Source organism: Babylonia areolata, chromosome 23, assembly GCF_041734735.1.
Source record: "Babylonia areolata isolate BAREFJ2019XMU chromosome 23, ASM4173473v1, whole genome shotgun sequence".
NCBI lineage: Eukaryota > Metazoa > Mollusca > Gastropoda > Neogastropoda > Buccinidae > Babylonia > Babylonia areolata.
Window position 1 is genome coordinate 25543086 of NC_134898.1, and position 13797 is coordinate 25556882.

The 13797-nt window shown below is 44.9% G+C and overlaps 2 protein-coding genes across 3 annotated transcripts in view; one reads left to right on the top strand and one right to left on the bottom strand.

The window, feature by feature from the left end:
* The window catches only part of LOC143298211 (uncharacterized), a 29107-nt gene extending 22496 nt beyond the window's left edge, over positions 1 to 6611 (top strand). The window contains exons 16-19 of one of the 2 annotated variants that reach the window (XM_076611003.1): positions 624 to 757; positions 2197 to 2353; positions 4139 to 4279; positions 5886 to 6611. In XM_076611003.1, the coding sequence (XP_076467118.1) occupies positions 624 to 757; positions 2197 to 2353; positions 4139 to 4279; positions 5886 to 6302 (849 nt within the window). In that variant the 3' untranslated portion in view covers positions 6303 to 6611. The remainder of the gene's footprint in view (positions 1 to 623; positions 758 to 2196; positions 2354 to 4138; positions 4280 to 5885) is intronic. The other variant, XM_076611004.1, reaches the window with a different exon arrangement.
* A 3420-nt stretch (positions 6612 to 10031) lies between these two features.
* LOC143297856 (uncharacterized) overlaps positions 10032 to 13797 on the bottom strand; it is an 11364-nt gene continuing 7598 nt past the window's right edge. The window contains exon 2 of the mRNA XM_076610380.1: positions 10032 to 13797. This exon is cut by the window's right edge and continues 1512 nt beyond it. Coding sequence (XP_076466495.1) covers positions 13455 to 13797 — 343 coding nt within the window. The 3' untranslated portion in view covers positions 10032 to 13454.

Genomic DNA, 13797 nt, shown 5'->3' on the forward strand with positions numbered 1-13797 from the left:
ACAAATGATGAGCGCCCAATGGCAGCTGTCAGTCGGCTCTACCCAGGTAGGCAGCCTGTTGTGCAAATGACTCCGTGTTTGCAAAGTGCTTGGAGCTTGGTCTCTGACCAAGGATAGGTGCTATATAGGAATCATATCGTCATCAGTAACTGCCATCAGTTAGGGCCTTTGAAGTGGAGTCCTGTACATGCTGAATAAGAACAGACACCACCCGAACATACCTCGATTGGCAGGTAGCAAGGCAGTGAGTGGTGTCATGGCAACATGACGTTGGTCGCCCACACTGGATTGTTGGCTCTTGGACTTCTACACAGCAAGCCTGGGTATGGTTGTGTGAGATGGGGTGCAGGGAAGGGGGAGGGGGTCAGGGGGGTTGTATGGGCCAGGGGGGTTGTATGGGTCAGGGGGGTTGTATGGGTCAGGGTTTTGTATGGGTCATGGGGGTTGTATGGGTCAGGGGAAATGATGGCAGGGACATCTGAGGAAATGGCCTCAGCATAGTGCTTCCAAGAGATCAGGGAAGATAACCTGTCTCCTGTAACCCTCCAGTCCTGTGACTGTTGCATTATGGCCAGTTGTGGGCACTAACCTCTGACCTGTTGCTGGGTTGTGATTGGTTCCAGTTGTACGGTGAGGAGGCGACAGTGCTTCACTTTGTCCTCATCACCCTCATCGTCTGCTGTCTGCTGGCATTCCTCATCCTCATCACCAACACCCACAATGGCTCACCCGCAACACACAACTTCATCAGGATTGGGTAGGTTGGTGTGTTGGACGGTAATACTGGATAGATTGTGTGTTGGTGCTGTACCATCGGGTAGGTTGTGTGTACACTAGATAGGTTGTGTGTTGGTGCTGTACCATCAGGTAGGTTGTGTGTACACTGGATAGGTTGTGTGTTGGTGCTGTACCATCAGGTAGGTTGTGTGTACACTGGATAGGTTGTGTGTTGGTGCTGTACCATCAGGTAGGTTGTGTGTACACTGGATAGGTTGTGTGTTGGTGCTGTACCATCAGGCAGGTTGTGTGTACACTGGATAGGAGGTTGTGTGTTGGTGCTGTACCATCAGGCAGGTTGTGTGTACACTGGATAGGTTGTGTGTTGGTGCTGTACCATCAGGTAGGTTGTGTGTACACTGGATAGGTTGTGTGTTGGTGCTGTACCATCAGGCAGGTTGTGTGTACACTGGATAGGTTGTGTGTTGGTGCTGTACCATCAGGTAGGCTGTGTGTACACTGGATAGGTTGTGTGTTGGTGCTGTACCATCAGGCAGGTTGTGTGTACACTGGATAGGTTGTGTGTTGGTGCTGTACCATCAGGCAGGTTGTGTGTATACTGGATAGGTTGTGTGTTGGTGCTGTACCATCAGGTAGGTTGTGTGTACACTGGATAGGTTGTGTGTTGGTGCTGTACCATCAGGCAGGTTGTGTGTATACTGGATAGGTTGTGTGTTGGTTCTGTACCATCAGGCAGGTTGTGTGTATACTGGATAGGTTGTGTGTTTGTGCTGTACCATCAGGTAGGTTGTGTGTACACTGGATAGGTTGTGTGTTGGTGCTGTACCATCAGGTAGGTTGTGTGTACACTGGATAGGTTGTGTGTTGGTGCTGTACCATCAGGCAGGTTGTGTGTATACTGGATAGGTTGTGTGTTGGTGCTGTACCATCAGGTAGGTTGTGTGTACACTGGATAGGTTGTGTGTTGGTGCTGTACCATCAGGCAGGTTGTGTGTACACTGGATAGGTTGTGTGTTGGTGCTGTACCATCAGGTAGGTTGTGTGTACACTGGATAGGTTGTGTGTTTGTGCTGTACCATCAGGTAGGTTGTGTGTACACTGGATAGGTTGTGTGTTTGAGTATGAGATGGGTAGGTTGTGTGTTGGTGGTGTGAGATGGGAAAGGTTATGTGTTGGTAGTGTAAGGTTGGGTAGGTTGTTTGTTGGTGGCGTATGGTTGAGTAGGTTGTGTGTTGATGGTGTAATATTGGAAAGGTTGTGTGTTGGGTAGGTTGGTTGTTGGTGGCGTATGGTTGAGTAGGTTGTGTGTTGATGGTAATATTGGATAGGTTGTGTGTTGGTGGTGTAAGATGATGTGGTATCAACATTTGTAGATGGAAAGTGCAGTGCTGAAAGCATGCAGGAGCATGTGTAGGTAGTGTTGGGATCCGTGACGTTTGCTACATCTTTCCCTTGCAGAACACCGACGCTGGCAGCACTGGTGGTGGGGGTGTTGGTGGTGGACTTGCTCAGTCTGCCCCCTGGCCGCGGTGTGTGGAGCTACCCTGGGTGGAGGCTGGCGTTTGGCGTCTGTGTGTGTGTCAGCGTCGCCCTCAAAGTTCTGGCTGCCAAACTGGTGAGAGTGTGCAGGAGGGAGGGAGGGGGTGGGGTGGATGGGGTCATCTTTCCCCTCCCCCTGGGATATTGAGGTGTGATAAGGAACATCATGTGCTTTTGACATCGACACTGATCTTCATTTGAAAGTTCTCTTAATGAGACAAAATGAATGGAAGAAGCTAAGAAAGTCTTACTCCTTTTCAAGGAAGCAAACTCCAATATTTTTTGGTTTTTTTTCTCTGAGACTTGGTTTTGATATGTCCCCTGAGTTTAGTCAGCCTTACTCCATTTTCAAAGGTGTGCACACTGGGTATTCTTGTAATTCTATAACCTACCAAATGCTGGCGTGGATTACATGACCTTCAGTGTGTGTGTTTGATATTCTGTATGCTTGTATGCTTCTGTATATTAAGGGAATGAAGGTACTGGCAAGTCTGCATAAATGTTGACATGGGAGATTAGATAATACAAAAAAAGGATCTCCATCATTAACCCACCAGGTCCCAATGCCAGTATTTGAACCCAGGACTCTCAGATTGAAAGTCCCACACTGTAACCACTGGGCTATTGAGCCACTATGCAGCTTCGTCCTGATCGGAAAGTATGCTGCCACGCACCTTTTGAGACGTAGAATAGGAAACTACGCCAAGAAGGTTTCATGTTGGTCACTCAATCCTTACTCTTTTTTTTTTGTCCTTGTTCTGTTCCTCTGAAAGACCAAGAAGTTCTGTTGTGTATGGCTCAATCCACAAGTACTAAAAATAATGTATCCTCACATATTGTGGTTTTGACCAAGAAGTTCTGTTGGGTATGGCTCAATCCACAAGTACTAAAAATAATGTATCCTCACATATTGTGGTTTTGACCAAGAAGTTCTGTTGGGTATGGCTCAGTCCATAAGTACTAAAAATAATGTATCCTCACATATTGTGGTTTTGACCAAGAAGTTCTGTTGGGCATGGCTCATGACAAATCCACAAGTACTAGAAATAATGTATCCTCACATGTTGCAGTTTATATGACAACAGTTGCAACCTTTTTTTCCCTGCATGAATACTCTTTTTTTCTTGATGTCCAACTGGATGCAGTCATTCAAGTTCAAAAGCAAATAATAATATTCCATTCATTATAATCTTTTGGTGCAGACAAAACCAAAATATTCCATTTGTTCTGATTACAGTTCAAACACTTCATTCAGTATATTTGATCTTTTATTGGTTGTTTTGTTTCACCCAGTCTGTTGGTGTGGATTTATTTTTTAATTAAAACATTTAACATCCGATATTGTTTAAACACACTTAGAGCAGTGGGGTTAAGCTGTTTCAGCTGGCTTTGAACTTTGAGGGGAATTATTTTAACATGCTTTAAGCATGAGAGAATTATTGTGACACACTGTAAACCATGGGGTGAATTGGTTTAACACGCTTTGAGCCATGGGGTGAATTGTTTAAAATGCTTCGAGCCATGAGGTGAATTTTTTTTTAACACGCTTTGAGCCTTGAGTTAAAATGTTTTAACATGCTTTCAGCCTAGAGTTGAAATGTTTTAACATGCCTTGAGCCATGGGTTGACTCATTTTAACACACTTTGAGCTGTGAACACGCTTTGGACCTTGAGGTTAATCGTTTTAACATACTTTGCGCCTTGAGCTGAATCATTTTAACACGCTTTGAGTCCTGAGGTAAATTGTTTTTAACACACTTTGATCCATAGAGGGGTCATTGAAGCGGCTTTGGCGTGACGCGGCACAAGTGGAGTCGGTCAGTCAGTGTGATTGTGTGTGTGTGTGTGTGTGTGTCCACAGGGTCCTGGCCACTTGCCCATGACCAGACGGACGGAGGGCACAGTGCCTGTGCTCCCTGTCATGGCCAATGTGGCCACTGTGTCGGCCGTCCTCCTGGCCCGCACTCAGGGCCCACAGGACGTCCTGCTCCATGACTTGTGGGTCAGTGTGTGTATTGTCTGTTCTGTTTTGTCTGTATCCTGTGGTCATGACATGTGGGTCAGTGTGTGTGTTGTCTGTTCTCTTTCATCTGTATCCAGTGGTTGTGGCTTGTGGGTGATTGTCTGTTCTGTTTTGTCTGTATCCTGTGGTCATGACTTGTGGGTCAGTGTGTGTGTTGTCTGTTCTCTTTCGTCTGTATCCAGTCATTATGACTTGTGGGTGAGTGTTCTCTTTCATCTATATCCAGTCATTATGACTTGTGGGTGAGTGTTCTCTTTCATCTATATCCAGTCATTATGACATGTGGGTGATTGTCTGTTCTCTTTCATCTATATCCAGTCATTATGACTTGTGGATGATTGTTCTCTTTCATCTATATCCAGTCATTATGACTTGTGGATGATTGTCTGTTCTCTTTCATCTATATCCAGTCATTATGACTTGTGGATGATTGTCTGTTCTCTTTCATCTATATCCAGTCATTATGACTTGTGGATGATTGTCTGTTCTCTTTCATCTATATCCAGTCATTACGACTTGTGGATGATTGTCTGTTCTCTTTCATCTATATCCAGTCATTATGACTTGTGACTTTCATCTGTATCCAGTGGTCGTGGCTTGTGGGTGATTGTCTGTTCTCTTTTGTCTGTATCCAGTGGTCGTGGCTTGTGGGTCAGTGTGTGTGTTGTCTGTTCTCTTTTGTCTGTATCCAGTGGTCGTGGCTTGTGGGTCAGTGTGTGTGTTGTCTGTTCTCTTTTGTCTGTATCCAGTGGTTGTGGCTTGTGGGTGATTGTCTGTTCTCTTTCATCTATATCCAGTCATTATGACTTGTGGATGATTGTCTGTTCTCTTTCATCTATATCCAGTCATTATGACTTGTGTGTGGCGTGAGTGTTACTGCCTTCCTTCTGTCTGTTCTTTTGCATCTGTTTCCAGTTGTTGTGACTTGTGGGTAAGTGTAAGTTTCTTCCTTTTGGTGTCTGTTTTCTTTCGTCTGTATCCAGTCATCCTGGCTTGTGGATGAGTGTCACTGCCTTCCTTCTGTCTGTTCTTTTTTTGTCTGTTTCAGGTTGTCATGATGTGTGGGTATGTTTCACTGCCTTCCTTCTGTCTTTTATTTTTCATCTGTTGATAAACCAAGGTCCCATGTGAAGCACTCACCTGGCATACTGAAAAAGAACCCATGGCAAGAAGACTGTTGTCCTCTGGCAAAATTCTGCAAAAAAAAATCTACTCTGATAGGTACACAAATATATATACATGCATTCAAGACCTGACTAAGCACGTTGGGCTATGCTGCTTCCAGGCATATGCATGGCAGATGTTGGGTAGTGAAAAGAATTTTTCTGAACGCAGTGACACCTCAGTGAGAAACTGAAAGCTGTGTGTCTGTGTGTCTGTGTTTCCATATGCATGAAAGCTGAAAACCCAGTGGACTTGATACGTGATGCATGCACTCAGAGCCTGATTAGCACTGGGGTATGCTGCTGGTCATACACCTGCCTAGCAGATGTTGTGTAGGATATGTATGGATTTGTCCAAACGCACAGATGCCTTCTCAAGACAAACCTGAAACGGAAACTGTGACCTTTTCCCCATTTTTCAGTGTTGTGCGTCTTCGCTGCTGCTGACCCTGCTCCAGCCTGACGCCATCCTCTTCCCCTCCCTGTCGCCTAGCAACCGAGCGGCGCCGATCGTCCTGGCAGCCATAGGGTCCCTGACCTTCTCCACGCTGGCGCAGTGCCGCCTGTGGCAGTGGGCCGGGGCCAGCAGCCTGTGTCTGGGCGTGATGGAGGCTGTGAGCGTGGCGTTGTCGCTGCCAGTGTACGTGGTGCTGACGGGGGTGCTGTGGCAGGGGGAGGTGTGGTCGGAGAAGGCGGTGGTGTTCACCCTGCCCTTCAACGCCTTCCTCTTCCTGACGGCCAGCAGCTACACAGCCTGGGCGCTGTGCGTGGCGGGTGGGGTGTGCGGCCTGGGCATGATGGTGTACACCTTGCCCCTCACCCCATACCAGCCAGAGTGACACCGCTGCCTTCTGCTGACTCTTTGTGACACGTCAGGTTCTGAGGGGTGGGTAGGTGTGTCGGTGGGGTGTGTGGCCTGGGCATGATGGTGTACACCTTGCCCCTCACCCCATACCAGCCAGAGTGACACCGCTGCCTTCTGCTGACTCTTTGTGACACGTCAGGTTCTGAGGGGTGGGTAGGTGTGTCGGTGGGGTGTGCGGCCTGGGCATGATGGTGTACACCTTGCCCCTCACCCCCTGCCAGCCAGAGTGACGCCACTGCCTTTGGCTAACTCTCTTTTCAATACAGAGGTTCTGAGGGATGGGGTGTGGGTGTGGAGTGGGTGAGTTGGTGGGTGTGGGTGGGTGGGTTGGATTGATGACAACAGCATTGTCCAGAGTCATAAGAGAGAGGGTGGTGGAGAGGAGAGAGAGGGTGGTGGGTGGATGGGTTGGGTGGGTGGGTTGGATTGGTGACAACAGCATTGTCCTGAGTCGTAAGAGAGAGGGGGTGTCTGTGTGTGAATGTTTTGTGGGTTAAAGGGAGAAGCAATGTGTTTCTTGGTGTCAAAAAGAGGGAGGTGGGGGAGTGAATATGTGCATGGAAAGGAGAAAGAACGTGTGTTTTACACTTTCAAGAGTGAGTGTGGGTGTGAGTAAAAGGGAGAAAGAATGTGTGTTTTACACTTTCAAGAGTGAGTGTGGGTGTGAGTAAAAGGGAGAAAGAATGTGTGTTTTACACTTTCAAGAGTGAGTGTGGGTGTGAGTAAAAGGGAGAAAGAATGTGTGTTTTAAACTTTCAAGAGTGAGTGTGGGTGTGGGTGTTTGCGGGTGGGTGGGTTGAAAGGTAGAAAGAATTTGTCTTACAGTTGCAATAGTATGTGTATGTGTTTGTGTATGTGTGTGAATGTCATGGGAGTGGAAGGAAAAAATATCTAACACTCCATGGTGTTGTATTTGTGCATACAAAAGTACTGTGAAAACGAATGACAGTTTTGACAAAAGAGGTGAAACTGAACATATGCAGCGAAAACTGAATTTAGGCCAGTTTGTCAAGCTTTCCAGATGAAAAGCAGCAAATATCAGCATTAACCTGCCCTTTTGTGCTGTGTGTTTTTATACTGAAACAAATGTCTGTCTGTAACTTTGATGTTGTCCAGCAATTGCATAAACAATGGTCATTCATTTTTGCTGAGAAATGTGCATGTACTTGCATGTAAGTTTTTATGTCACTTTTCTGTAATTCTTAGGTGCACCGAAATCCATTTGTGCATGCTAGAATGTGGATAAGTCCTTTGTGTGAGAGGCTGTGAGCAGTTTATGTGTTAACGAAGCTGAAAAAGAAGTTCAGTGACATGTACTTAGGGTCAGACAAAACCCTGTATGAAATATTGAGCTTGAAACAAATCTGTTGTTTACTTTATCTTTATTACTGTCTTGCTTACATTCAGTGTATGGATGCAGTTGACAAGTGCTAAGTGTTTGGGCCTTTAGTGTTTGTCCTCTCTTCCCAGTGCTTAGTGTTTGGGCCTTTTGTGTTTGTCCTCTCTTCCCAGTGCTTAGTGTTTGGGCCTTTTGTGTTTGTCCTCTCTTCCCAGTGCTTAGTGTTTGGGCCTTTAGTGATTGTCCTCTCTTCCCACTGCTTAGTGTTTGGGCCTTTAGTGTTTGTCCTCTCTTCCCAGTGCTTAGTGTTTGGGCCTTTAGTGATTGTCCTCTCTTCCCAGTGCTTAGTGTTTGGGCCTTTAGTGTTTGTCCTCTCTTCCCAGTGCTTAGTGTTTGGGCCTTTTGTGTTTGTCCTCTCTTCCAAGTGCTTAGAGTTTGGGCCTTTTGTGTTTGTCCTCTCTTCCAAGTGCTTACTGTTTGGGCCTTTTGTGTTTGTCCTCTTTTCCAAGTGCTTAGTGTTTGGGCCTTTTGTGTTTGTCCTCTCTTCCCAGTGCTTAGTGTTTGGGCCTTTTGTGTTTGTCCTCTCTTCCAAGTGCTTAGAGTTTGGGCCTTTTGTGTTTGTCCTCTCTTCCCAGTGCTTAGAGTTTGGGCCTTTTGTGTTTGTCCTCTCTTCCCAGTGCTTAGTGTTTGGGCCTTTTGTGTTTGTCCTCTCTTCCCAGTGCTTAGTGTTTGGGCCTTTTGTGTTTGTCCTCTCTTCCCAAGTTCTGGGATTTCATTCCCAGCAGGGGCCAGCTAAGACAGCGGTGAACACGTTCACAGTATGCCAGGTCAGTGTGCATGAGTGATGTGTTCAGAGCGCATTTACATCATATATGTCACAATCCCTGTCGGTATTCAGTGTGTTAAAATGACATGAATGTTGATGTGCACCCCTCGCTCTCCCTCCCTTCCCAATCTCCCTGCACAGAGAATAGCTGTGTGTGTGTGTGTGTGTGTGAAAAATTCTTATTTATAAACATTTTCAAAACGAGACAAGGAAGCAAAACGTTCTGACCAAAGGGTCTTCTGCAGGCAAAACAAGAAAACATACAAAACCATGCAGGTACTTTCCGGTGGTTGTGGTCCCCTGTACAACTGTGTTACTACTGTTTTTTTTATAAACATGTTTGTGCTGATTTTATTCCTCTGTAAAACCATGGCCTTCCTGCTGTTTTTCAAAATTACTGTAAAATTTGGACAATTAGCCGCAATTGTTTCCCTTTGCCAAAAATAGCAACTCAGCTTGTTTTTCGGTGTTACATTTGCGGCTTGTAAACCACTGTGGCTTGTGTGTAAGTTGCTTCCCATGTGATTTGGCTTATATAAGGATGCACTCAATGGCCCCATTTTTTACGGCAATTATTTTAAGTTCTCTCAGTCAGGCATAGTTATTGATTGACTTGTTTGATTGGTTTATTGATTTGTCATTGATGAATTTCACTTATGCCTTTTTTTTTTCCTTTTTTTTTTGTGGTGCTGTTTCTCCAAAGTTCAGATTGTGTTGATTGCTTGACATGTGAAAAATCCCAACAACTTTATTCTTTTGATATAGATACTGTAAGTACACCATATGTTAAGATAAATGGTGGTAAGTAAGTAAGTAACATTTGTGTATGAAGTCAGCTCCCTACGAGTTCATTCCATGGATTACGAAATGATCTCAACGAAGTGTTTGTGTTGTCATGTTTTGTGAAACGGTCCTGTTTGGACAGAAAACATCCAATTAAAATTTCTTTTGTCCACTGTACGATGGTCATTGTTTTTCAGTCTGTGTGGGCTTTGTGCAGGTTTCTCCTTGACACCAGTGCTGCCATCAGTGTCCGTTCTGATTTTGGAGAATATTGTACACAGGTGCATACCTTGGTGGCTATGTCACACGCTCGCGTGCACACACGCACGCACACACACACATGCCAGGACACACACACACACACACACATGATGTTGTGTCTATTAATCCTTCGGGATTTTATGACAATAAATGAAGTCAAGTCAAGTCAAGTCAAGTCAAGTCAAGTCACACACAAGTGGATACACAGTCACGCATGCCAGGAATATCAAGCAAATGTCATAGAAATAGGACTGTTTTCCATTTCCTTAAACACTGCTGGTGAAGTCAGTCGGTCTGTGGTAACAATATGAAGCCAAAATGAAAAACAGACAGTTGCATGGGTGCAAGGTGAAATAGGACAAATGACAGAAAAATAGACAAATAGGTAGTGGGTAGGTAAATTTATACAGGTACAGGAAAACATGGGTGCCACACAGATAAAGACAATTTATGAAAAATAAATAAATAAACACACTCAAGTACCATCATCATAGTATTTTTGTGTGTGCCATACTTTTATTAGCAAAGCCATGTTGTTACACACAAACATACAGAGCCTGTATCTAAGACACACACAGGAATAAACTAATTGCAAACAAAGCATCCTAAACCTATATTCAAAGCAAACAAATATTTTGAGCCTCGGTTGATAATACACATAGGACCCACCTGTTGAATTATGGTGGAATGTTTAAAGGCGTCATTAAACATTTTGCAACCACTGACAATTTTCTGTAACTTGCTGTCGTATAAAACAAAGCTCAAGCCAAATTAATCTTGTTATGTAAATTCTTGGGCACACATATTCTTTTAAGCATGCACGTACACACATGCGCACGCACACACACACACACACACACATGCACACACACAAGCGCATGCTCAAAGAATGATGAATGTTTAAACATTTGGCCTTGTGGGGTGTGTAGGATGAGAGAGACATCAAACAACGAGAAGAGACAGAAGAGACACATCAAACAACGAGTAGAGACACAAGAGACACATCAAACAACAAGAAGAGACACAAGAGACACATCAAACAACAAGAAAAGACACATCAAGAGACACATCAAACAACGAGAAGAGACACATCAAGAGACACATCAAACAACGAGAAGAGACACATCAAACAACGAGAAGAGACACAAGAGACACATCAAACAACGAGAAGAGACACATCAAACAACGAGAAGAGATACAAGAGACACATCAAACAATGAGAAGAGACACATCAAACAACGAGAAGAGATACAAGAGACACATCAAACAACAAGAAGAGACACAAAGCAGGACATTTCATTATGAAAAGTAATACTCATTCATAAATCAAATCAAACAGGCTTTGACAATTTGATCAACTACAGAGCCAAAGTGACTTATCAGTCAATAAAAGTTGTACACAGACTCTGAGGACAAAAACGTGGGTGGAGGTGAGGAACGGAGGGGGGGAGGGTGGCATATATGTGTAACACATAAATCAACATAAAGAAGACATTCCATTTTGATAGGAAATTCAAAACATATCATATTCATTGCATAATCTGTTTTCTCTGTATATTTTCAATGATGTTTCAACTTGATATTAATGTTTCAATGATTTATTGTCCCCCCCCACCCCCCCCCCCCCCCCCCCTGTCCCCCCCAATATTTCACAGCAACAAAGGTGACTTCTTTGAGGATTCTGCAAAACTTCCACAATAATGTGCAGAGAGAAATTTAAACCCATACAAAGTCGGCAATAAAAAAAAAAAAATTCAAATATGACAAGAAAAAGAATTAAAGACAGTAGTCAGTGTGCTCAACAGCAAATCTACACAGTAAACTCCATTGCATCTGCATAAATTGCTCCAAACACAGTCGTTTCATGGCAGAAATAAAGCACAGAAAGATGCAGCAAATAGTCATATACCAACAACAACAGATTGGGTATTTACACAGTGCCTTAACATGAAGGTGAAAAAAGAACAATTCAAAAAAAACATTTTTTTCTTCATGCTATACAGAACTGAAAAACAAACCAGAAAATAAGCAACAAAAAAACTCCTCTCCTGCTTTCCCAAACAACAACAGTAACATAAACCACTGCCCCTGAAAAGCAAGCAAACAAAAGGGAAAAAACTTAAATGTTTAAAAAAAAACCCAAAAAAACCCAACAACAACAAAAAAACATGCAATGTTATTGGACTGGTGCAAAATCCTACGTACATTGTGGAAAAAGAGCTAAAAACTGTGTCCCCCCCACCCACCCACCCCCACACACACACACATGAAAATAAATCATTGTTCAAATCTTTTTTCTTTTTTTTTTCGGAACCACCAGCCAATCACAACAAAAAGAAATGAAAAAGAAAAACTGAGACTTTGCTGTCATGTTTTATGGGTCCATTTCGCAACAACAACAAAATAAGTTGTTGTTTTTTACTAAAGTTATGAAAACAGTAATACATATCTGTATTTCTAAAAAGTATGAAAATCATGAAGGGGAAAGTAAGGGCACGGATAGCCTTGCACCAACAGTGTAAACCACACACCAGTGTTGGAACAGCTGCCCACAAGAATGCTCTGTAGAGCTGAACAGTTTGGTGACAGTGGATCCAGAATCTGATAAAGTTTTTCTTTTTGTTCTCTTTCTTCTTGTTTGTCTCTTCACAGCGTCAGTCCAGCCCATCTGATGAATGACGCTGTCCTCTCCAAGTCCTGTCTGGTGCCATGGAGCTTGGTGTGCAGTAAGGTTGGTGTCGTCCTCTCCAAGTCCTGTCTGGTACCATGGAGCTTGGTGTGCAGTAAGGTTGGTGTCGTCCTCTCCAAGTCCTGTCTGGTGCCATGGAGCTTGGTGTGCAGTAGGGCTGGTGTCGTCCTCTCCAAGTCCTGTCTGGAGCCATGGAGCTTGGTGTGCTACTAGTAGGGATGGTGTCGTCCTCTCCAAATCCTGTCTGGAGCCATGGAGCTTGGTGTGCTACTAGTAGGGCTGGTGTCGTCCTCTCCAAGTCCTGTCTGGTGCCATGGAGCTTGGTGTGCAGTAAGGTTGGTGTCGTCCTCTCCAAGTCCTGTCTGGTACCATGGAGCTTGGTGTGCAGTAAGGTTGGTGTCGTCCTCTCCAAGTCCTGTCTGGTGCCATGGAGCTTGGTGTGCAGTAGGGCTGGTGTCGTCCTCTCCAAGTCCTGTCTGGAGCCATGGAGCTTGGTGTGCTACTAGTAGGGATGGTGTCGTCCTCTCCAAATCCTGTCTGGAGCCATGGAGCTTGGTGTGCTACTAGTAGGGATGGTGTCGTCCTCTCCAAGTCCTGTCTGGAGCCATAGAGCTTGGTGTGCAGTAAGGTTGATGTCGTCCTCTCCAAGTCCTGTCTGGAGCCATGGAGCTTGCTGTGCTACTAGTAGGGATGGTGTCGTCCTCTCCAAGTCCTGTGTGGAGCCATGGAGCTTGCTGTGCTACTAGTAGGGATGGTGTCGGCCACACAGTGTCTAAAGTGTTTGTTGTCTGTGATGCCTGCCCCAAACAAACAGTGCAAGCATGTTTGCTGTTGTCTCTGTGTGCAGACTCCACTGTCTTTGGTCACGTTGTATTCAATGCGTGGACAATCTGCTGAATCACATGAAAAGGGTTGGAGAAAGGTCCATATTCAATTGCTCCAGCATTAGGTATTATTCAGTGCAGTTCCTTCACAAAGGAGAGTCAGCTGTACGGACCGCACAGCAAACAGTGTTTGGATGTTTTATTCCGTGGAGAACTATTCAGGCCCTGTTGACTACTGACAGGAAGCTGAAGAGAACAGTACCCCAGCAGTTCATTTTCTTCATTAACAACAGTTTTAAAAATCTGTGTGAGCGCTTTGTGAAGGGGAAATACAATGCAGAACTCAACACCAAACGGTGTTGGTAAGACTGTAAATGAGGGCTCAGTGTCCAATGGGAGGGACACTAACACAGGAGGACGTTCCCAGTCCTGCAGGCTATCCACAGACTGCCCTTGTGAATGTTGAGAGCTGTGGGCTGAGTGATCAGTGGATTGCCTGCTGCCAGGTAGTCCCTGAACACCAGCTGTCCGCTCTCCTGCTGCACAATGTGGATGGTGTCATTCAGCTCATCCGCCACCAGCAGCACGTTCCGATCTCCCAGTGTGCAGAAGCAGACATCAGAAGGCTGGAAGGGCTGCACTGGTGGGCAGTAGGTGGACACTGGCTTGGAGCTGGGCTGTTGGTACATGAGCACTTTACGCTGGGACTCAGGGGGTTGAGCTTCTTCCACAACAGCAAACATGGTC